Genomic DNA, 26,148 nt, shown 5'->3' on the forward strand with positions numbered 1-26,148 from the left:
CAATAGCAGAGTGTGGTATACCTGACGCATTTCGTTGTTATCAAACAACTTTATCAAAGGTGTGCCAGTGTGAAGCTGGTCAGGGTTTATATACAGTGGTGTAGCTAGGTGTCACAGTGCCCGAAGCATGGGCATGCTTCGCGCCCCCCCCCCCCCCGATTTGTGGCAGGATGACACCTCCCCCTGTATTATTATTATAATAATACCCCACAGGCTTCTCCCCCTGTATAACAATAATACCCCACAGGCTACTCCCCCTGTATAGTCTTAACGGATTGCTGGATTCCAGACACTAGCCAGTGGCAAACGCAGGATTTTCAGGGGCGGTTTCCAAAATACCACCTCTTCATACATTTTCACCCAAGTCACTATAGATGAGCGGCGCCTTCTGTGACTTGCTAACACACATCTCCCTTTTTTTATATTATCCGCAGTTTATAAACAGCAGCAGAGATTTATTGCTGACCTCACAGGTACATGTAGGATGGGATTAATCCTTAGCTGTAAAAGAGGACATTGTTCTCTTTCCTTCCAAGTCAAGTTCCAGGTGCATGTAGAGTTAAACACAAGCTCGGTCCTCAGGACCCCACACAGTTCACGTTTTCCAGGTGCATTCATCATGTACTGTACTGACACATTTTAAAAGATCCACAGGTGGACCTGATTATTTCACTCGTGATTCTGTGAGACCTGCAAAACATACACTATGTAGGGTCCTGAGGACCGATTTTGAGAACTTGTGCACTAGAGACTGATGAATTGATTTCTCAAACTATACCCTAGATTTATATAAGCAGTATGGTTACCTTCAAAACTATTTAAGTCAGGGTGGATCCAGAAGTAAATCACAGGGGGACACTTTGATAGGGGAAGGGGTTAGCGGTCAGAGGAATATTTTTGTGTATCGCAGGTACGTACGCTTCCATGAGAGGGGCATGGCAGTGATACAATGTGGGGAAAGTACTGCCAAGTATATGCCCACCTGGGTTTGTCATAGGTATAAGGGATACACACAAATTGGATAAGTGACACCCCACACAATCCATTCCACCCATAAAAGTTACCAGGAATGCTGCTGCTGCCAGCCAGATTTCACAAGTCACGCTGAAAGTAAGGGACAGTCTGCAAACTACTTCCCACTATACAAGTGTAGTCAGCAGTGTTTTAATGCACTTGAAAAGTGGCAAACGTTTTGCAGAATGCAGACTATACACACACACACAGTGGATTATTGTAGCCCACACACACTTCTGAAGCTATCAGGAGTCAGGGCTGTCTGTCCCCTTGTCTCCCCGACCAGCACAATATAACTAGCCCTACATGAGACACTCACACTGCTCTACTGTTATTACTCACTGTCCCACGACGACAGCCAGCCCAGCACTGTCAGAATAAAGCAGAGATGGGAGAACTGCAGAGGAGAGGGAGAACTTAAAGGAGCTGCACAGTGACTGTGCGCTAACGCTGCAGCCCCCCCACTGGCAGACAGTGGCTGATCAGTCTCTCACGGAGTCACCTCCGTGATAGAGATGCTGCTGTCAGCCAGGGGGGTTTCTATGTATTCAGAAACCATCTTGTGTGCACATGTGAACGAGGCGGGCTGCAGTGAAGTTAAGTAGGTATAACTCACTGCAGGCAGCAGCCTGTGATCATCACAGACAGACTACTTCCGTTCCTACTACCCCTCCCTTTGTACCGGCCTCCTGCACTAGACATGTCCTCAGTGCAGGAGGCCGGCGGCCATTTTTCTGTAGCCTACTAACTGAGAAGACAGCGGGCGGGCAGCATAAAGGGCAGGGATGCGGTGTGCGGATCAGGCGCCATGTCAACTGTCGGCGCCCGGAGCGGGCGTTCCGCCTGCTCCGCCCTAGCTACGCCACTGTTTATATACTATAGAACAGGAAGTAAAACATTTGACCTTCTGTCAATTGCCCAATTGATTAAAGATTAAAAATATTTGTTCCATCTACCACAATATATAGAGGTTGTGTAGATATTTATAATAGGAGGCAGTCAAAATATGAAAATACAGTAGAAGAACATACATATACAATCAGAAATTTCTGATTGTATATGTATGTTCTTTTTACTTAAATTCTAAATGTATCATATCAATAACTGTCGAAATAAATCTGAAGTGTCATAATAACCATCTGATGAATGGATGTGAAATTTGTTAAAACAATTTATAATTTTTACAGTAAAATTGACGTATATTTGTCACAGCACAACGTGTATATGAAGCTCATAACTGTGAAGTACAGAATATGGAGATAATTATTCGACCTAAAAGTTAAAAAAACTGCACAACTGGTAGTGCATTTATCAATTACGTTTATACTGGCAAATACCTCCTTTTCAAACCACCACTATCCACGCCAGCCCGAAGCGTTGTGAGCCCCGCGTTACGCCTCCTCCCGACCTGTTCATACCCCCACTATCCACGTGGAGTTGATTTTGAAGTCCCCCCCGCGAGGTGACACGGATTACTTAACATGTATTCCGCGTCCGCTCGCCGCGCCGACGTGGATAGTGGGTATGAACAGGTCGGTACGATGCATAACGCATCCACTCGCCACGCTTTGGGCTGGTGTGGATAGTGGGGGAGCTTAAAGAAAATATTCACACCTGGCATATCATACATCTGAAACAGTATTGAAGACATGTGCTAACTGGTAACAGGATTTTAGTGAACAATAAAGAAGAAATAAAGCAATGAACAATGTACAATAATACCAAATAACAAGTCCAAGAAACTCTGAAAACAGTCAGTCATTCTTCACTTTATGAATTCCCTTCAAATGGGAGAAACCATGTATTGTTACTTTCCCTTCAAATGCAGCTGCGTCTGCATTTGTGTCGGATGATTTGTCGCCACATTCGCTCCTTTATGTTAAGCATCATAGGATGCCCGTTGACACAGGTCTGTGTCTCTGGCAGCAAGTGGTGGCATTGTAAAAACTCCACCGACTCCTCCTCCGTCTGCGGCAGGTTAAAGATGGTTAATGCTTCGGCAGCCATAACTGACACAATGAAATTAGCAGTGACAGAATGCTGACTGACTATGCTAACTACGTAAGCTCCGGTTAGACGCGCTGCAGTACTCTGATTCTGACAGGGACACTGACTACGTTGGCCACGAGAACACTACGCTGATTCTGACAGGGACGCTAGATTGACTATGATAACTACATAAGTGGCCACAGGAACACACTCTATTGACTACGCTAACTACTTAAGTGGCCGCGGGAACACTACGCAGATTCTGACAGGGACGCTGACTACGCTGGCCGCGGGAACTCTACGCTGATTCTGACAGGGACGCTACACTTACTACGTAACTGTCGCCGTGAAACTACACAAGTACCAAAATGTGTTTTTTAAAAGAAAAAAAAAAGTTGATTTTCCTGATGCATCAGAAAATGACAGAAGTATAGATAATCGCAAAGGGAAAATAATTGCTACTATGTTTCTATATACACAGTGGGGGCAGCGCTTGATTGTCACGGTAGCTGCTCTTCCCTGCATCAGTCAGGTACACACAGTGCGGGGAAGAAGGAAGTGCTAAATTACCAAGCCGTTATAAGAGTACAATGAGTGTTAAGTTGTGGGTGCAGGGGGGGTCGGAAATTATACACTAGGGCGATGTACATGCAATTTAGGCAATTTGCATGCGATTTAAGCATTAAAACGGGCCCGACCGCTTTCAAAGTTGGGCCTGTTCTGTCGATCTGCCTCTTCAATGCCGTCGGACAAGACAGCATTGAATAGGCCCCATCTGCTATTTCCCCCATTGGAAATAGTTGCAGATTGAATACCCCCTTATAGAGGGTACACACGGTGAGATATGCAATATTTTTCTATACTCTTTTTTTCTTATAGAAGCAAACTCTAATTAAAATCGAATAGAAAATCGGTACTTATGTAGTATCTGGGCATCCGATTTAGAAATCGGGTCGGATCGGTAGCATCGCATGCGACCAAATCGTATGCGATACGATGCGATGGTCCCGATTTTTCCATAGGATTCAATGTTAAAATGGTCTGAGTCCATTTTAATATAGAATTCAATGGGAAAAAGGGGTCCTTTTCCTTTCCCCACTATCCAAGTGGGCATGGAGTTGGATATAAACATGTGGCGAGCGTAGCGAGCCACCGAGCCCGAAGCGTGGCGAGCATAGCGACTTTTTAAGAAATCTGCGTCCGCTCGCCTCGCTTTATAAAATCAACTCTATGCCCACTTGGATAGTGGGGAAATGAACAGGACCTTGTTAACATTGAATCCTATACAAAATCGCATCGAATCGCATGTGATATCGGATGCGATTTTGCATACAATCAGAAAATCGGCAGCCCAGATACTACATAAGTAACAGAAAATCTAATCGTTTTTCTACATTCAATGCAGATTCGATCCCAATGTGCGCTCTCATGTAGCTTGAATCAAATGCCAAGACTATACAGTACAGATCTGTACTACATAGGGAAAATCTAATGTTAACACTGTAACCAACCCAGACAGAATAGGGGTCGAATAGAAAGTGAAATATCACCGTGTGTACGTACCATTAGAGAAAAAGTAAAGAAACATTTATATTTTTTTTTTGCTGGGAAATTACATCTAGCTTATCATTTTCTGCAATTGACTGGTTGGTGTAAAATAGCACATTTTAAATATTAGGTAAAGGTTAACTACCTAAAAGATTGAATAATTAGACAGGAAAGTAAATTTTGCATTGTGCAACATGGTAATATTTTCTAGCAAGTAGCCCCTTATCTTTACAATGTGTATATACTGGAAATGTTATCATATTCCCATAAAGCACAAATCCCATATTGCTCTGGGTAATAATACACACATATACTTTAGACCTTAAATGTGCTTAGGCATGTTAAACCACAAAAATAGACTTTGCTATATAATATGAGCTTATTATACTACTTATATACTTTATGAAAGCTATTTTCCTATTTTTGGAATAAATCATCTATTACTTATTTGCATAGTGCAAACATATTCCAGAGCTCCATACAGAGAATATTTGGCCATTCACATCAGCTCTGCCCCAGTGGAGTTTACAATCTATATTCCTTACTATATTTACAGCCTATCCCTAGCCTCCCTTTTAAGTACCTAAAACCCTAACCCTCCATCTCTGCAACTTTACCCAAACTTTACCTCCTGCCAGTGACAAAACCTGCCTAATGCTAACCCACCCTGCATACTTCCTTTTGGGATACCAGCAGTCTGCATTTTCAACGTTGCAATCCACACTTTATCCAAAATGCTCAGGACCAGAAGCATTTTGAATAAGTATTATTCCGTAATTTGGAATATTTTTATATTTCATTGAGGTATCTTGAAGACTGGACCCATGTGTGAACAAAAATGCATTTATGTTGTTTAAACACATGAAATGCAGACAAATATATTTTATTTGTGCATGAAACAAGGTTTCAAAACATGAAAAAAATTTGGAAGCAATGATTTTTGGAATAATTTGGATAACAGATATCTATCTATCTATCTATCTATCTAGACAGGGACAGTATATTTCCAAATGAAATTAATGTGGGTCTGCAAGACATAATGGTGCCCATACACGTTGCGATTATCAGATCAGTTTTGTACTTTTAAAGTAAGAAACGCATCTCATGTGCGATAATCGCGCCGTGTACCTGTGGGGATGCGATGCGCGCCCCCGCAGGTACAATATTGTAAAGCACAAAAAGTATCTGCATGCAGTACTTTTTGTGCTTCATTGCATCAGTACAGGAGTACATGCGATGCGATGTCCATTAGTAGCTATCAACTTAAAAAAAAAAAAATAATAATTTTTTTTTAAATATTGGATCGCATCGCACCCGCACATGTAGGGGTATCGCATCGCATCCCCCTACAAGTGCCAGAATCGCTCGGCACATTTTAAAGCACAAAAAGTACAGCCCCATATCAACATGTATGGGCACCTTCAGACTTTAAGAGCAGAAGCAGCAGGACTGATAGAGCCAGTCTAGGCTTTTCCTCAAATCTGATGTGAATCATTGTATGGCTAATTAACAACACCTGTGGTTTGCTGTTAAATATCTGTTCAGGGCAGAGGACCAGTGTTCATAATGCCAATTATTGGCTGGGTAATAGGCTTGGGGTGGGGGGACTAAGCTAGGGACCTCTGGTTTGTTGTATCCACCTGTGTAACCTAAGCTGTAATTGCTAAACTGTAATTACTTTTATGCTATCTACCTGATGGGAATAAAAGGAATGGTTTATTTTTTATCCAGTGTGTGTGATCCTTTCCACTATATATATCCCTTTATTTTTATTTGTTTTGTATCCAGTGTTTGTGATCCTTTTCACTATATAGTGTCCCTGATGACTGGTATGTAAGCACGTAACGGCGACGGACCTAATAAATGACTTTTTCTGCATTTACTTCGTCTGGTTGAGTGCCGCCTCTAACATCTATTCTACATTTGGGATCTACAGGGTCTACAATTTTGAATGGCACCTCAGCATTATTCTTTGCATTCGTTATCATTGCAGTGTCGGATTACAATGGGTATATATATATATATATATATATATATATATATATATATATATACATATATATATATATATAGTCCATATGGCTGGCACTCTCATCTGGCAATCAGGCTTGTTGCTGGGGTGAACATCTATAACCATAGGTTATATTACAAACCATATGGTAAGTACATATTTGGGGAAATGATGTCACTCACCAGTCTTGATAGCAGTCAAATTGTTTTAATCAGGCAACATGGCAGAGGGTACAGAGCATCGACGTTTCGGTCCTCCTCTGGGACCTTTGTCTTGACAAAGGTCTGGTGAGTGACATAATTTCCCCCAAATATAAATATATATATATGTTTGAGTCTTGTCTAACAGAAGACCCTTCAGAGGTGCTGCTCCTATTCCATTAGCGCAGGAAGGGGTCCCCCCCATTTGTTATATATATATAAAACAAATGGGGGGGGGACCCCTTCCTGCGCTAATGGAATAGGAGCAGCACCTCTGAAGGGTCTTCTGTTAGACAAGACCCAAACAATAGAAATGGAAAAGAGGGGGAGCATCAGAGTGCGCTAGTATACAATCAATACAGATTTGAAAATTTGATATTTAATATAAAACTTACAAATATATATAATGTACAGAAATAAAACAAGCCCTTATTAGGGTATCACAAATATACAAATGGTGAACAAACATAAATAATTGCTGCTCAATTCAGAAGATCTTGATCACAAATAGATAGCCCAACGCGTTTTGTCATATCATGACTTCATCAGGGGCGGACATTGCAATTGGCAGTGACTATGTGTGTCCTATACACAAAATATCTGGAGCTTGATGTCTTAGAATCAGTCTGGTAGGTTTCCAACAATCGTAAAAGAACAAGGAATGGTCCTAGTATGGTATAAACAGTGAATTCACACTGGTGAACCCCTGCTGCATGTAACTGCTCCAGATCTGCAAATTTTTGACGATTCTGTTCATCTGGCAAAATCCTTGATTGTTTATACCATACTAGGACCATTCCTTGTTCTTTTCCGATTGTTGGAAACATACCGGGCTGATTCTGAGACATCAAGCTCCAGATATTTTGTGTATAGGACACACATAGTCACTGCCGATTGCAATGTCCGCCCCTGATGAAGTCATGATATGACGAAACGCGTTGGAATATCTATTTGTGATCAAGATCTTCTGAACTGAGCAGCAATTATTTATGTTTGTTCACCATTTGTATATTTGTGATTTGTTTTATTTCTGTACATTATATATATTTGTACGTTTTATATTAAATATCAAATTTTCAAATCTGTATTGATTGTATACTAGCGCACTCTGATACTCCCCCTCTTTTCCAGAGATATATATATATATATGTGTATATATACACACATACTTACATATCTCAGATAGATCCAGCATTCCTAACAGTGCAAACAACGACCTGGGTGCCCTTGTACATATAGCATTTGCTGAGTAGACATAGACCTTTAAAGGAGTTACCTCACAACAGGCACTCCAAGGATTTTTGAAAAGTTGTAACAACTGCTTTATTGCAGTTTTAAATCATAAATCTCAATATTTGAGTCAGACATTCAAATCAGAAGTCCATAAAAAATAACATTTATTAAAAAGTCTGATTTATATGACGTCCCTGGTATAATTTTTCATACAGTTACAATTTCATTTTCCATTTGTGCTCTTGTGAGATTCTGCATTGAAATGTAGAAGACCCAACACGTTTAGTCTCTAGCGTGACTTCAGTGTTTTCTTTCAATGTGGAGATACATTCCAGAGACAAGTAACTCCAAGGAAACTGAGGTTTAGAATCAAAAGGCATCTAGATATAATTGATGGGGTACCTGTGGTACAAACAATCAGGTCTCTTGTGAGGTCAGGGATATATTATCAATTTAGAGGTCCTGACTTTGCAAATAAATCCCTACAAACTTGTGGTAAATTCATGTAGAGCAGGCATGTCCAAACTATGGCCCTCCAGCTGTTGTGAAACTACAAGTCGCATCATGCCTTGCCACAGTTTTGGTTTTTGGGGAATGCTTAAACTATTACAAGTTATGCTATGATTTGTAGTTTCACAACAGTTGGGGAGAGACAATGGAGGATATATGCCCCCTTCAGGGCAGGAGCGCAGCGGCATTTGACTCCACTGTCTCCCACGGTTCTGCCACTGACACTAGGGTTCATTTTGGATTGGGGGTGTAAACACAAGCAAGACTATTCAAAACTCTACATAGTTAGGGCCATGGTGGGAATTGAACACAAAACCTCAGCACTATGAGGCAGCAACGCTAAACATTACACCAACCATGCTGCATAAGAATGTTAATATACTTCCGCCATACATATTGCACACATATTAATATACTTCCTCCATACTTTTGGAAGTATAAAATTGGGACCTCTCAAGGTCCCCAAAAAGGGAGCATGGTCATGGAATAGGGATGTGGCTTTGCAGCAATGCCACTACCATGACCCAAGCCCCTGTTTGCCATCAATATGGGGATATACCCCCTGTCTGCTAAGCTGTGTGCATGTGCACAGCATCTATACACTGCAGCTCTGCTAAGCAGAGTAGTGATTGACAGAGGGACTTCCCTACTGCCTCCACAATAATAACTTTTAATATTCACATTACGAAAAATAAATTTGCTGTATTTATTTCCAACTTCAATACAGCCATTTCTACTTCCGCTGCAATTTACTGTAGGCTTGTTCCAGGAAGAGTCCTGGTTAGCAGGTGACGCTTTATACTATTATAAAATTAACTTGCTAGGTTTGTTAATGTACATAAAATGTTCTTTTATTCTGAAATAATAGCAGTGAGGAATCTCAAAGCTTTGTGAATACATTATAGCCTTATCTGAGTTTACATCAAGAAGCACTCCTGTGTAGAATGACTTCAGAGTTTACACAGCTGCAACTCTATAAAGTTTCATTGAACTCCCTGATACATTGCCAGCCTGGGTGATATGACTTCATCACTTCTGATGGTGAGATGTTTTGAAACGGGCCAACTAGTAAGGGTAATGCCCCGTACACGCATTCAAGGTCACTTTTTAATCAAAATCGAACGGTTTTTAGTTGCATTCGATGCCGATACGCGCTTCTGTTCATTCTTTATTGAATAGAAAAATAGACTGTGCAGGCAAGACTATTTCGTACAGATCTATCCTAAATAGTTAAAATTGAATGGGTACACTGTGCCCTGGGATTCAATTGAATCGGGATTGAATAGAAAAGTAATTGCACCGTGTGTACAGGGCTTAAATCTCCCCATTCTTAAGGGGTGTACACATGGTGAGATTTCGGCAGGAGATTTTGACTAGATAGTCAAAATCTCCTAGAAGGTTAGCCGAAATCTCCCGATTTTTCTCCTGCTTAGTCAATATTGTCTAGCATAGATTGCTTAGCATAGACTGACTGTGCAGACAAGGCAATTTTGACTAGAATATAGACTATAGAATATAGAATATAGAATATATTACTTAAGGTGCCCAGAGACGCATCAATTATCGAATGCGTTTTGTACTTTTTAAGTACAAAACGCATCTTATGTACAATTATCGGGTGGTGTTTATGGGCTTGTGCGATGCGATGCGCGTTCCCGGGAGCCCGATATTGTATGTCTAAAAAAGTACGTGCTGCACATACTTTTTAGGCTACATCTGTAATTTAACATTACAAACATGGGTTAATCGCATCGCATGCATCCAAGTGCACATTGCATAGCAAGCTGGAAGAAAAATTGTATAGAACCATTGTACAGTCAAAAACGCATAGCACAGTAAAATTGATGCGTCTATGGGCACCTTAAGACAAAATCGCTTAGTCAAAATCTCCAGTGCATCTAGCCAAAATTGTCCATTAGCCACAATCTCCCTGTGTGTACACACCTTAAGAGGGAGCTACTGTAGAGAGCTAGAGCAGATAGATTGTCCTCTAACATACCATCATAATCTGCTAATCTAAAGTTTGCTAACAGTTGTCAATTCTTTTTACTTTTTTTATGAAGCAACAGAATTTTTGGTACTTATGTATTATCTGGGCTCCCATGTTAAATGCACCCCATTTTTTCATACCCCTACTATCCAACTACGCATGGAGTTGATTTTATATAGTGTGGCGAGCGCAGCGAGCCACCGTGCCTGAAGCGTGGTGAGCGCAGCGAGCCCCGCGAGGGGACGCGGTCTTACAAGAAAAACGGGAGCCCAGATATTACATAAGTACCGAATTTTTTTGTAACTACTGCATTATCTGCTTTCATAAATAACTTCTTTTTGTACTGTATTTAAGTAACTGTATGTATTTAAGTAACTTTATTGTATCTCATGCGATATATAGCACAGGAGCGCACATTGGATCAGATCAGTTACATAGTTACATAGTAGGTAAGGCTGAAAAAAGACTTGCGTCCATCTAGTTCAACCTGGTATAGATATCCATTGCTGATTTGGTAGGTTCTGGTATTTTACAGACAAATTATATTTCTTATTTGTACCCATGGATGTTTTCCTCCAGTAAATGTTTGTCCAACTTTGCCTTGAACGCATTTAATGAGCCAGCCGTTACCACCTCTCTGGGAAGAGAGTTCCAGAGTTTGACTGTTCTGACCGTAAAGAAATTCTTTCTACTAGCTGAATGAAATCTTTTTTCTTCTAATCTATACTCATGCCCTCGCGTCCTAGATTCCTTTCTAGTAGAAAATAGGGTGTGTGACAGTTCCTTATATTGGCCCTTGATATACTTGTACATGTTGAGCATGTCCCCCCTTAAACGTCTCTTTTCTAATGTAAATAGTCCCAAATTGCTTAAGCTCTCCCCGTAGCTTAAATTCTCCATTCCCCTAATAAGCTTTGTTGCTCGCCTTTGGACTTTTTCTAATTCTATGATGTCCTTTTTATAGTGTGGGGCCCAGAACTGTACTCCGTACTCTAGGTGAGGTCTCACCAATGCTTTATATAGTGGCATAATTACCCTTGAGTCCCTAGTTTCCATTCCCCTCTACAAGCCAGAATTTTGTTGGCCTTTTTTGTAGCTACATTACAATGGGCACTACATCCTAGATTGCTGTCTATTTGGACTCCTAGATCCTTTTCAAGTATGGAATTACCCAGTTCCTCTCCGCTAAGGTTGTAACTTGCACACTGGTTGTGTCTCCCAAGGTGCATAACCTTACATTTATCTACATTGAACCTCATCTTCCATTTTTTTGCCCACTCATCTAGAATTGCAAGATCATTTTGAAGCATGGTGACATCTTCTGGTGATTTGATGACTTTGCTAAGTTTTGTATCGTCCGCAAAGATGGATACATTGCTGAGCAACCCTATCCCAATATCGTTAATAAAAATGTTAAACAAAATGGGCCCCAAAACTGAACCCTGGGGCACTCCACTTAGTACCGGTATCATATCTGATACGGCACCATTCACAACCACTCTTTGTTCTCTATTACATAGCCAATTCCCTACCCATCTGCAGATATTTTCACCCAATCCTAGGTTCTCCATTTTATTAATCAATCTCTTGTGTGGGACAGTATCAAATGCTTTAGCGAAATCTAGGAAAATCACATCTACAGCATTTCCATTATCGAGGTTTTTGCTAACCTCTTCATAGAACCCTAGTAGATTAGTTTGGCATGAACGATTTTTCACGAACCCATGTTGGTTAGTACTGAGTAGACGGTGATGATCTAAATATTCCTGGATACCATCCCTTAAAAATCCTTCAAATAGTTTACCCACAATTGATGTTAAACTAACGGGTCTGTAATTAGTGGGATCTTCCTTTTTTGAATATTGGCACTACCTCTGCTATTCTCCAATCTTTTGGTACTATACCTGACGATAGTGACTTGCTAAAGATATAATGTAGGGGGGTAGCTAGTTCATCCCTTAATTCCATTAATACCCTCGGATGAATCCCATCTGGCCCTGGTGATTTATTTGTTTTGAGTTTGCTTAGCCTCAGTATTATTTCCTTCGGCGTGAAATCCACAATGAGATCTGGCTTATTTGTCCCGTTTGTGGTAAATGTTCGTTCCACAGTCTGCTCTCCCTTAGTAAATACTGATGAGAAGAACTCATTTAACAGTTTTGCTTTTCCCTTGTCCTAAGTAACACTTTTTCCACTAGTATCAGTTAGTGGGCCTATGTTTTCCTTAATTAAACGTTTACTATTTATGTATTTAAAAAACTTCTTTGGGTTGGTTTTGCTTTCAGTGGCTATGTGCACTCTTCATATAATATTTTAGCTGCTTTGATTACCCCTTTACAAGTTTTGTTTGATTCTTTGTATTTTGCGAACGCCTCCTCATTCAAGTTATTTTTATAGAATTTAAAGGCTCTGGTTTTATTGTTGATAGCTGACCTTACTTCTTTGTCCAACCATGGTGGCTTTTTTTTGTTGAATTTACCTTTAGTTACTTTAGGAATGTATTCAATAGTTAGTGAATCAAGCACCTTTTTTAGAGTATCCCACATTTCCTCTGCATTTTTTCCCTCCATAACCGTTTCCCACCCAATTCCTGTTAGGGCTTCCCTGAATAATTCAAAGTTCGCTTTTCTGAAGTTTAGTATTTTTGCAGATCCTTTTTAATGTAATTTACTGAAGTTGATTTCCAGTGAAACCATATTGTGATCACTATTCCCTAATTGTTCAATTACTTTTGTGTTTGAAACTAAGTCTGTGTTATTTGTTAATACTAAGTCCAAGAGCGCCTCATCACGAGTTGGAGTTTCTACCGTTTGTGTAATAAACTGGTCTTTAAGTAAGCTTAAGAACCCATTGCTTCTTGCTGATTTACCTGTTTCGTTTTCCCAATCAATGTCGGGTAAATTACAATCCCCCATAATTAATACCTGACCCTGATTTGATGCTTGTTTGATTTGGTTTAAAAGAAGAGACTCTTCCCTTTCATTTATATTTGGTGGTCTATAGCATACCCCTATTATAAATTTGTTTTTGTCAATCACCTGCGATTTACCGACTTTTCACCTGTTTTCTCAGCCCAATCCTTTGGAACTGGGTGAAAAGTGGCCACATTTGGACAAGTGTATGATCAGATAAAGATTCATCAGTTGATCCACAAAACTTCACTGTGGCACGCCATCATTGCACACCTATTTATAGTGATGCATATTTCCTGGATCTTCTCAACATGAAACAACTCTATACAAAAAGGTATGTAGGAAAACAATCTTTTTTTCAATACACAACTTAGCAGGCTATAAACATGTTTATTATAAAAATAATAATTTTATTTCCATTTCATATACAGTACACCAGGGCCCTCATTCAGGTTAGCGAACTCACCCGTATGTTCGAACGGGAAGTTCGATGTTGAAGCTCTGCTTATGCGCATGTACAGGGCTTCAATGCAGGCACCTTCGGACACCTGCATAGCCTCTGAGGCACTCACAAAGGGGAAAAATGGGGGTGTGTGCAATATGTGGAGACAAAATCAACACAGATTGCACCGTTTTTCAGGCGCTGTTGTTTAGCAATAAGTAGTATAAATACCAGGATAGTGTAAATAAAAGAATTTTTTACATATACACAGTAATGGGTTCAAAAATCTACCGCTGCTGCATATGGTTTTTGTGAGTTAGCTAGAACTCACATAGATACAGAGTTGGAGATAGGGTTTTTAAACCACCTTGCGCTGCTAGTAAATTAATTTGATAACTATAATAATACCACTGGACAGAATCACAGCGGACACACTGCTAAAAATATAGAAATTTTATATGAAGGATAAAAATAAAACAATTAATACATAACAATTATAAATAAGTACAGTACATTAACAATAAAAATGCCTATATGGCCATATATGAGGTCACGTTTGCAAACTAGGTAGGAGCTCCGAGATGGGTTAATAATTGAACCACATCATTCAATTATTAACCCATCTCGGCTACTCACCAAAATGCGTGGAGTCCCAATGCAAACGTGGGCCTGTGCCTGGCTTCCAGGGGTGGGCGGCTGGCCTCGCTGGACGTTAGCTGCCTGCTCAGTTCTCAGAGTTGGAAGCCGCATATCTAAGTCAGCTTAGATTTGCAAGCACTAGAATAATCATTAGATGGTCGGTGAATGATTTCAGGCCCAAACGCAAGCTTGCGAATGGATATTTATGCAAAACATCCATTTACAGTGTTAGGACATTCGTTGTGTAGCGGGAGGGGTTACAAGGCTTGCAAAGCAGCAAACTAATGCTGCTTTGCAAACCAACCAGAATGAGGGCCTATGTCACCTGAAATGTAGGTATATGTCAGGGGTGGGCAACATTCGGCGAAACAATAAAGACTGGCCCGGTGCCGCCATTTGCCCAGCATGCGGCAAGTTCCACTTTTTTTGTGTGTGTGTGGCACGCGCACGTCAGCGGGTGGTATACGGCAGCTGGGCCTGGCAGGCACAGGATGGACGCAGCAGCTTTCTGCACGTCTGCATCCATAGCAAAAGGCAGCCAATCGCAAGGCTGCCTGTTGCTGCTCAGAGCCTCGGCGTCAGACAGGAAGTGAATCCTGTCTGCTCTGAGGCTGAGCAGGAAGAGGAATCAAGTAGCAGAGAGGAGACACAGAGACCACCTGCTAGGCACCCAGACTAGGTAAGTAAATTTAAGGGGAGGGGGCCCACAGAGAAACATCTTAAAAACATAAAGGGGGGAGGGGACAGAAATATAACAGAGGGACACAAATATAACAGACGGCACAAAAATAAGCTACAAAATAAGCTCAAAATAGAACTGGGCACAAAAATAAGCTCTAAATATAACAGGGGGCACAAAAATAAGCTAAAGATATAGGGGCACAGAAATAAGTAAAACAAAAAATAAATGGCCAGCCCCAGCCATTATTGTGTGAGATTATATATATATATATATATATATATATAATACACAAGCAAAAAGGTTGATGTCGCTCAGGTGTTGACACCAACAAAAATTTATGTCGACCTTTTTCATGTGTCACTGTAGACTTACTTTAGCACACAAAGCAGTTTTATAGCATTTTAAGTAGCTGTACATGTGGATCTCTATTTGATGGGAATAATTGACCGAACTATAAAAAGAGGAGGTCACATTTATGACTTTGAGCAGCATATTACCAGACCTCTTTGCTTTACACATTTGGCTATAGCTATTTACATAATGCAACAATATTTAAAATAATATGAAAAAATTTATATGTTCCTGAAATAAAGAGGTTTATACTTTTTTTTTTGGTTATTACACCATTGCACCACATATACGAGGAGTGGGCAATTATCAAAGCCCATGTCCAAATGACAATGCCCTATCTACTCCTACCTCAAATCTCTGTCATCACCACTCCCTCTCTTCAAATTGATTTCAGTGTGTGGTACTTGCCGGACGCCTACTAAGCAAATAGCTTAGTGGGCGTTTTTTGCATGCAATGCGATTTTCCTTTGTAATTTATTCACTGCTCTCTGGCCTTGGGCAGTGCAATGAGATCGCATCGCATGCGATCGCACCGCGCATAAAATCGCATGCGATTTTATAGGGTGCGATGCCATTTAATTTAGTATACACTTTTATGACATACAACGCCACCCTGAAGCGTGAAGCGTGGCGAGCACCGGCGGAACGTGTCCCCCCGACCTTTTCATACCCCCACTATCGTGGAGTTGAATTTATATAGTGTGGGGAGCGCAGCGAGCCACCAAGCCCGAAGCGTGGGAAGCGCAGCGAGCCTTGCGAATTGCGTTGCATGTGATCCGCGTCCCCTTGCGGGGCTCTCTGCGCTCGCCATGCTTCGGGCTCGGTGTGTCGCTGCGCTCCTTACACTATATAAAATCAACTCCACGCCGACGTGGATAGTGGGGGTATGAAAAGGTCGGGAGGACCCGTTCCACCGCCCCTCACGGGGCTCGCTGCGCAAACCGCGCTTCAGGGTGGCATCGATAGTGGGGGGGGTGCCTAAATCCCATTGTATGTCATACAAGTGTATAGTACATTAAATGGCATCGCACCCTATAAAATTGCATGCGATTTGATAGGATGCGATCTCATTGCACCGCCCAAGTCCAGCAGTAAATAAATTACATAGGAAAATCACATTGCATCGCATGCGATTTCCCTACAGTGCCGTACGTATGTTAATTGGGTGCCCAGCTAATACAGAAGTACCCGGTATGTGTATGTATGGGCAGGGCCGGTGCAAGGGGGGTACCTGTTGCGCCGTCTGGGGAGCGGGCTATCCGTAGGACTATGCGGCGGCACGGGAAGCGCTTCTGTCTTGAAAACACTGGCCGCACGCTGATTGGCTGAATCCATCAGGTACCCCCTTTGCGCGAGGGGCGAACTGCCGCCCTTCAGTGGCCGGCACCCTAGGCAAATGCCTAGACCTGCCTAGTGGTGACGACGGCCCTGTGTATGGGGCATTTGCACATTAATGTATTTAAGTAGAGGAAAGAAAAACTCCCATTATAATTAATGGTGTTTATTTAAAGTGCAATTTAGGTGAAAAAATAAAATAAAGGCTTACATGAATAATAAGGTGCTGGAATAGACAACAGGTTGCAGGAGCAACCTGTTGCCTATTCCAGCACCTTATTATTAATGGGAGACAGCAAGGAGATCGGGTTAGAGCGTCACAAGCCACGATATATATATATATATAATTTTTGGAGGTAGTCCGCACTCTATTCAGTGTAGAGAGAAGGGGGGTGCTCCTACTGATGGATCAACATCAAAGCATAGGGATACGCTTGGTTATCAGATGACAATAAAAACCAGTTGATGATTTACTATTTGGTGAGTGCCCTCTTCAATTTCCATATATATATATATATATATATATATATATATATATATATATATATATATATATATATATATATATATATCAAAAGGGGTCCCGGCACTCAAACCATAAGGGACAGCTACTTGGGTTGCCGTTCCGTTCCAAAACCGGAAAAATGTAGCAAAAACAGGCAGGATGGCACTCCCAAGGTTTGGCAATACTGCACGGCGGCAGATTCACACAAATAAATAGTCAAACACCAAAAGCTTGTGTCAACGTTTCGGGCAAAGCCCTTTATCAAGACATGTCTTGATAAAGGGCTTTGCCCGAAACGTTGACACAAGCTTTTGGTGTTTGACTATTTATTTGTGTGAATCTGCCCTGTCCACAATAACGCTTTGTTTACAATCAATTTGAGACACTACAAGAAGTGCAACTGCATCTGTGTAAATCAAGTCGTCAAATGCCCCTGATGAAGTCACGTAGTTGATGAAACGCGTTGGGCCTGCTGTTGTATTGAATCATCATACACTTTGTCAATTGATTTCACTAAATGACCGTGTAAATTATGTATCTTTTATGAGCCGTGTTGTTGGCTTTTATTAAATATTTTATAAATTGAGGAAAAATTGTGTACTTTCACTCTTAGCGCACTCTGTTTCTGCTCTGTATCTCTATCTGTTCTGGGTCCCGGCTAACAGGGGACTCTCAGAGTTGCTGCTGTTTACCACTAAGGCGCAGACTTTTAGGTACCTTTTGTTTTCTTTATATATATATATATATATATATATATATATATATATATATATATATATATATATATATATATATATGTGTCGACCGAGAAATTGTATATCAGATATCTGGATACCAAAACTGTAATAAACATTTCTTTAGAAATTTCTGCTAGAAATTATGTTGCAATTTTCTGTTGAAATATATACTATAAAAACAAATATTTGGTTCCTGTTAACTGATGGTAAACTGGCTTTCATTACATTGTCATATTTGTTTTCAGGCAAATACTTTTCATTCTGCTTTTAGAACACACGCAGCATTTCACTAGTCATCCTTGATCTACTCTACCCTAGCCTGTGGCCCCTTAACCACACAGTCTAGACCAGTGCTTTTCAACCAGTGTGCCGTGGCACACTAGTGTGTCTTGAGCTGTTCTCAAGTGTGACCCCACATCTAGAGATACCCAAACCCATTTACAGCCACCACCAGTTCAAATGTTATTTACTGCTCTCTTCTTTTCATGTAAAGGGCCAATGTTTTTTATTTTTGTTACCTATGGGGATCAGTGTGATTGTTTTTAATGTGGGGGCCAATAGGTTTGTTTTTTTCATGTGGTGGCCAATGTGTTTTGCCCTGTGGGGATCTTAGGGTGTGCCTTGGCAATTTTAAAGTCCTATTTAGTGTGCCGCAAGGTAAAAAGGTTGAAAATCACTGGTCTAGACCATAGTTGCCTACCCTCCTGGATTCTGCAGGAGACTCCCTGAAATAGCAGCAATCTCCCTCTCTCCCTCATTAATCTAGCCCACATCACACGGTTACATTTTTTGGGGAAAAAAAGGAATGAGAGACAGATACATTTACATTGAATCATCTGCACCATTTCACAGCACTTTACCAAGTATAGTATCTCTTACTAACTGCTTTGGGGCTCATCTTCATTTGGATAGAAAAGGATTTTAAAAGATTCCCCTCAGATGTAGCAGTACACACCCACGCTGTCTAGGCGCCACGTTCACAATCCCTTTTCACAATCTCTCCATATATGGAACTAGACATGCCAGTTGGTAGGAGCATGACACGCCCCCTCAATGGTGGCAAAATTCTGCTACCAAGTATAATCTCCCTGAAAGTTTTAGTTTTCAAAAGTAGGCAAGCATAGTCTAGACCAGTGCTGTCAAACTCATGGCCCTCCAGCTGTTGTGGAACTACATGTCCCAGTATGCCCTGCTACAGTTTTAGCAATCCATTATATAAAATCTGTGGCTGGGCATGCTGGGATGTGTAGTTCCACAACAGCTGGAGGGCCATGAGTTTGACACCACTGGTCTGGACAAAGCACTTTATTTGACACATACAGTACAACACGGTATTCTATTTTACTGCTCACCTAAAAGCTTGCCATGCGATTACCCATCGTTTAGGTCTCCCTACAAAGTCTCTCTGATTATTGCATTCTCACGTATATTTCCTATGCTTTAATTATGGATACTTATTTTGCACATTTTCCTCCAAATCCCTACTTGACCCTTTTCAAAATAGCTTTTGGCTACGTGCTACAGACAGCCATGCCTAATGAGTAATGACATACTGTCTAGCACATCATATTGCACAAGTGGATTTTAGACGGTTTTTGAAATTCCCCATAGTATAAAATGTTAAATTCATGTAAATTTACATTTGAAAACTATTTTTACATTACTTACAAGATGGGAGAATTATAGATCGCAAAAAGAGAAAACTGCTTATGAGGTGTACAATACATAAAGTACAGATATGTGCAAAGTTAGTTGCAATAGACTAGATTTCAGTGGCGGCACTCCCTGGGTCAATGGTGGTATTGGCTACTGAGCTCAGGCTGTCAAAGGGACAGAGGAGTGGGCCCTTCTATCCCCATGTACAGGATGACACAGTTGCCTGGGCCCCAGAGAGGCCCACAGATAAAAACATTCATAATTGCTGCCTGCACCTTGCTGATCACTGCAGTGGCAAAGACAATGTTTATCAGTGGTGTCCCGGGAGCTGCCGTCTTTTGATCTTCAGGCAACGCAGCTTACACCACTCTGTGCTGGGCCACTGAGTCAGTGGAGTTGCAGCAGGAAGAAAGTTTTGGATTTTAGGAAGGCTGATTTTGTAGGGATGGGAAAATATAGAAGTGATTCTTTGGCAGAGTGGAGGAACTGGGAAGGAGTGCAGGAGAGGTGGGAAAAATTAAAAAATGCAATACTAAAGGCAACAGAACGTTGTATAAAGGTTTAGGAACAACACAAGGAAAAGGAAGCAAGTGTGGTCTGCAAAAGAAGTAACAAGTATTGTGAAAGCAAATGAGAAGGCTTTTAGAAAATATAAGCGTACGCAAAATAATGAATACAGAGATATATCTTGTTAGAGGTATGCAATGGTGTAGACATGCCTGGAGGGATAAAACAAATGATTGATGATCTAGGTAACTAATGGAATGGTCACGATGGCATTTACAGTTCAATGCCAAAATATGCAAAATCATGTACTTGGGTCACAAAAGTTTGAAGGCTACAGTAAGTATTTTATTATTAATGGCACTATATTGGGGATATACTGCTGAGGAGAAAATGATCTAGGAGTCACTATTACTCCTTTCACACCGCACCTTACATCCTTGGTCAATCAACCCAACAATTCGACACGGGATATAAGAAGGGTTAAACCTGGGTCACCTGTTCATACTGAGTGACCCAGGTTTAATGTGAAAGTGCCAGATCTGGGTCCGACCTGGCAATGCCATGTGAAAATTGTATATATTAGGTGAATTAAAGGCAGGTAAGCAATGTAGCAAAGCAATGAGGAACATGCTTGGTATCATAGGGAGAGGAATCAGCAGAAGAAAGAATAATCCCACCAGTTCACTCTTTCTGACAAAATATTTCTTAGCATTAGCAGGCCAGAAATGTATGTTATATACATACTCGAGAGCACACATACAAAACTATCATAGGGCAACACAGTATCCACCGCTGTGGAACGCATCCCGGAACTACCCGCCGGAATACTCTACCATGCACCATGTGATACATTGTGCTCAGGGTGCTGGGTCTCTTAGCACCCGGAGCTGGCTGGAAATGCGGCGCCTACAAGTCCTCTGCATTCCATCTACATGCATTGGAACGCACTACAACAGATCCTCTGTAAACAGGATCTACACTAGTATTATCAATCCAGTATTATTGGAGCATCTCTCTCCCAGAGACTGGCAGCTGCTTAATGACAGACCAGGTCTATGCACATACCCCTGTACTGCCCCCGTAAATATACATATATCTCCCCAAATGTATATATATATATACACACACAATACAACAATAAAATTATAGGTGCGCTGACACTTTTTCTGTCCTTATAGAAACACTTTAAAAGTGATCCTTATCCACACTCAGTCCAATGGGTTAACTTGTTTAGGGCAGCAGCTCCCCTCCGGTGAACCCGATTCCCACGGGAACTACAGAACATTTTCATCTAAAACAAATAGAGGGGGCGCTTCATAGTGTAATACAGTTTATTTAAAACAGGTGGACAATGCTAACAGCAAACCTCCTACATTGAAGGAAGAACCCATACCGAGGTGTTCCTCCGGTGTGGGCTGGCTACCACAAAATATATATCAAAAAACCACTGGCACAAACTACAGGCACTTGTAGTTCACTCACTGGACCTCTCACTGCTCCAAGAGCACAATGTCAATTCCGGAACCCGACGCCTCAGCGTCTTTGAGCGAAAGCAGCCACACAGCTCGATCTCCAGCGGCACACAATGCGTCACACAGGCCACGCCCCTACACGTTTCGTCATAGGACTTCGTCAGTGGGGTCCCCACTGTGTGGCTGCTTTCGCTCAAAGACGCTGAGGCGCCGGGTTCCGGAATTGAAATCGTGCTCTTGGAGCAGTGAGAGGTCCCGTGAGTGAACTACAAGTGCCTGCAGTTTGTGCCAGTGGTTATTTTATATACATCTTGTGGTAGCCAGCCCACACCGGTAGCCAGCCCACACCGGAGGAACACCTCGGTACGGGTTCTACCTTCATTATTATAGGAGATTTGCTGTTAACATTGTCCACCTGTTTTAAATAAATGGTATCACACTATGAAGCACCCCCTCTATTTGTTTTAGATGAATATATATATACACATATTTATAATATTAATATATATATATATATATATATATATATATATATATATATATATATATATATAGTTTGCGGGTTGCGGTCTGGCACTCTCCTTTCAGTGGCATCTGCCCCGGTGCCCTCACATGTATAGGGTAGTGGACGGAATAAATGCGGCACTCGGAGGTCTTTTCAACAATGTATTTTCAAAGTGAACAGAGAACTGACGTTTTGGAGCTTGCGCTCCTTTATCAAAGCGTGTAGTTCTCATCCGACGCGTTTCGTCCACTTATGGACTTCCCTTGAAGAAGTCCATAAGTGGACGAAACGCGTCGGGACCACCCTCCAAACCTTCCTGCCATTGAGCCCTGAGACTACTGCTCTGCTCCCTAGTCTTCGACTAGGAAAAAGGACTTCCTTTAAAAACTATTTGCTTTCTTCTATTTGCTTTCTTTTACCCAGCTAAGTTCCAACTTTGTTTTTTTATCTGAATCCCTCTTGTACATCACTCACGATCATTTATTGTCCCCCATTTACTCCCTTCTCTCCCGCCCCCCACCCCCCGTCCTGACCTATCCTAAAAAGCTGTTTGCACATCTGTATTTGTGAAAAAATGTATTTTATTTATATTATGACTACATGTCTATATCTTCATTTTTATCTTAATTAAAAAATATTTTTTATGATAAACATTTGGGTATATGTATAAATCATTGTTTTATAAGATACATTGTATTATTTAAGGCGCCTAGATTCTCCCTATACTCTCTCTCTCTATATATATATATATATATATATATATATATATATATATATATATATACACACTCCTGTATATAAACCAATTTTGTATCAAGGCAAGATTTTAGGCAGTGCCTCCCCCAACAGGGACATGGGCTCATGGTGTGAGGTGTTAAAAGCTGCATCTCCTCAATTTTCTAATAACCTGCTCCTCCACCCTCCCCATCTACAGGTAGTGACATTAAGTAAGGAATTAGAACAAGGGCCGGCACAAGACACAAACAATTGTAGTTTGGAAATTATACAAGTGGCACTTGGTATGGTCAGACCCAGAACTTAAAGTGTAAGCAAATTAACAAAAAAGGGGGCTGTGATAGTCCAGAGCACCTTCAGTGCAAACTGTTATACTGCAGAGATGACATATGAAGGTAGGATTCTTTACACTGGGAATATATCTTACTATGTAATCCACAACATCAATGCATGCATCAATGCAAACAAGTCCTTTTAAGCATGCAATTCAATTTCAACGGTGAATGACAGGAAAGTGTTTTGATTTAAGGTGCATAGAATTGCATCTATACCTCTTGATGATTCAGAAGTTTTTCCAAATCTGCTGCCATTTGGTTTTTGATCCGCAGTAGAGAAGACTTCTCTTTATTTAAGTTACTGCAAAATAAGAATGCATTATGAGCATGTTACCTTATCGGAAACACCAAAGCATGGACAAAAACAGCAGAATGAACAATAAAACAAAATAATCCCTCAATCAAGTAAACAGTCTTTTGCTCAAACTGGTAAAAAATATATTGCTGTAGAAAGCTCTGAACCCGATTCGTGGTTCTACACTATGGTCATGTTCCCACAGTTGATCAATTTCACTACTCATGTAAAAAAAATGTAAAAAATTCTCTGCATTTGGCATGTGAATGTTTTCCCCTTGTAGGAATGCTGAATTCATTGCAATTATTCGAATTTCTCTATTACCTCACATTTCTTAAATACGTGCAATAATAAAAATGGTAATAGATATATCTGAAAAAGTAAGTTATGTAAAACTTTAATTCATCTGTATAGATTTCAATATTCTTACATATACATGTATAAAAATAATAAATAATATACGAAATGCTTTATATGATAAAACTACAGCTTACAAACTACAGAAAATACACTTCAGAAACAGGATGTTGGTGCTTTGTGTCTTATTGGTCTCTGTAAAAAAATAACCAGTAGTCCCTTATAATTGTACAGTGCCAGCGTCCTTGGTAATGATTCTCCATTGTCAGAATGTCTTGATGAAAACATTACCCATTAATCACTAATGTTGGATACACAGACAATATAATGGCCTACCTGCGAATGCGCGCTTTGTTGGCTGGGTTGTCCCAATGGGAGTGCTGCACACCTAATGGGACAATCCTGGTTACAATGGCATGCATCCTAAATGTGTCCGCAATATATTAAGGGGGTGATTCTGGTTTGTTTGCAAAATCAAACTCCTTCTTTAATGGGCAAAACCATGTGCACTGCAGGTGGGGCAGATGTAACATGAGAGTTGGATGTGGGTGGGGTGTGTTCAAATTGAAATTTAATTTGCAGGGAAAAAATAAAGCAGGCAGTATTTACTCTTCACAGAAACAAAACAACACACCCAAATGTAACTCTTTGCACATGTTACATCAGCCCCACCTGCTGCACACATGGTTTTGTCCATTGCTTTTGCAAACAAAACAGAATCACCCCCTAAGTGTGCACAGCTAACCGATAGAGTGTTGTAATGGTCATGCTGTCACCTTAAAACACACATTGTTGAGTCCATCGGTTCTCAAACTGTGGGTCCTGACCTTCTCATCATGGGGTCGCGACTCCATGTTGCGGACCATCAGGCTGATGACTTTTCTAATCTCAGTCAGTGATTCAAGGTGTCTGAAAACTCTGTTGAGTTGTTTGTCATTTTAGACTCCTCACATCATGTTGTGCCTCCACAATGCTGCCATGTATGTGCTGTCTGCTGCCTACACATGTGATGACCTTCTGCAGTCACGTGCTTGGGTCCCGTAATTATTTTTAATGTCTGATGGGGTCCCAGAGCAAAATAGTTTGAGGACCCCTGGTTTAGTCCATACCCAGCATTACACTACCCAGGTTGTCCAGTAAAAAAAAATCTAGATGGGAATGTAAAATTTGAAATTACATTCTACCACCCCTATTCTTGAAGTTTTCCAATAGTTTGATACATTGACATTGGGGGTTATTCAGACTTGATTGCTGTTTTGCGAATTCGCAAGCCAATCAATGATCAAACAACTACACATTCATCTGGATCGCAGTGCGCATGTGTGATGCCAACCAGCAACAACAATCCAGAGATTAATCTATTTGCAATTCCACCACAGTATGATTGCCAGGAAGTCATTGGCCATTTTCTGGGAGTGCAAGAAAAAAAAATGTAGGCATTCCCAAGAGTTTTCAGGGAGGGCATTTGACATCAGCTGTGGCCTCGATCAGCCTATCTCTGTCACAGAGTTGTGAAAGGATCAGAGTTACGCACACTTGCACAGGCTAGGAAAATCATTTGATGGCGAGTGAGTTTCGAATTGAATGCAGCCCAGTGATCAATTAGCAAGTCTTGCACAGGGTGGGATTTCACTCTGTCTGGGTGGCGGCTATCTGAATGCAGCCAGGTCTGAATCAGGCCCATAGTAGGCTTCTTTCTTATTCCCTAAGAATCCATGCAGAGCAAACAGATGACTATATTTTTGTCAATTTAGTGTTAAATACTTCATCTGAATGCATTTATCTTATTTGGGAGCCAACAAATATACCTTCTTTTAGTTTTGCTTTACTTACTGTTACTTTTTTACATAAGATAACCGAAAGCCTGGCCTTCTTTACCCAGAGCTTATACGAAATTCTTCACTAGGCCCAACTTAATATGAAGCAGAGGCAAAATAATGTTATGAGGCTCAACCAATGGAGTGTACTTTACGTTTTTCTCTCCTGCAACTTCAGTTTCCCATTCTGGCCATTTCTTTGTCATAGCTAGAAAGCAACATGAAATCCAGTGCTGAGAAGGGTTCTGCCCCAGGACAAGCAAATGGAGGAGAATGAGGAAGATGAGGAGAATGAGGAAGAGGAGGAGGAGAATGAGGAAGCAATTATCAGGGTGGGGAAGGTTTATATATTCTAAGAAAAGCACATAAGG

General features: G+C 40.9%; 1 protein-coding gene across 4 annotated transcripts in view; it reads right to left on the reverse strand.

Annotated features, from left to right (window-relative positions):
* Positions 1–26,148, reverse strand: part of PIBF1 (progesterone immunomodulatory binding factor 1) — a 270,000-nt gene that overhangs the window by 40,459 nt on the left and 203,393 nt on the right. For all 4 annotated transcript variants that reach the window (XM_083168868.1, XM_083168869.1, XM_083168870.1 and 1 more), the window contains exon 16: positions 23,525–23,609. In XM_083168868.1, the coding sequence (XP_083024994.1) occupies positions 23,525–23,609 (85 nt within the window). The remainder of the gene's footprint in view (positions 1–23,524; positions 23,610–26,148) is intronic.

This window comes from Crinia signifera, chromosome 2 (genome assembly GCF_055691185.1).
Source record: "Crinia signifera chromosome 2, ASM5569118v1, whole genome shotgun sequence".
NCBI classification, from domain to species: Eukaryota; Metazoa; Chordata; class Amphibia; order Anura; family Myobatrachidae; genus Crinia; species Crinia signifera.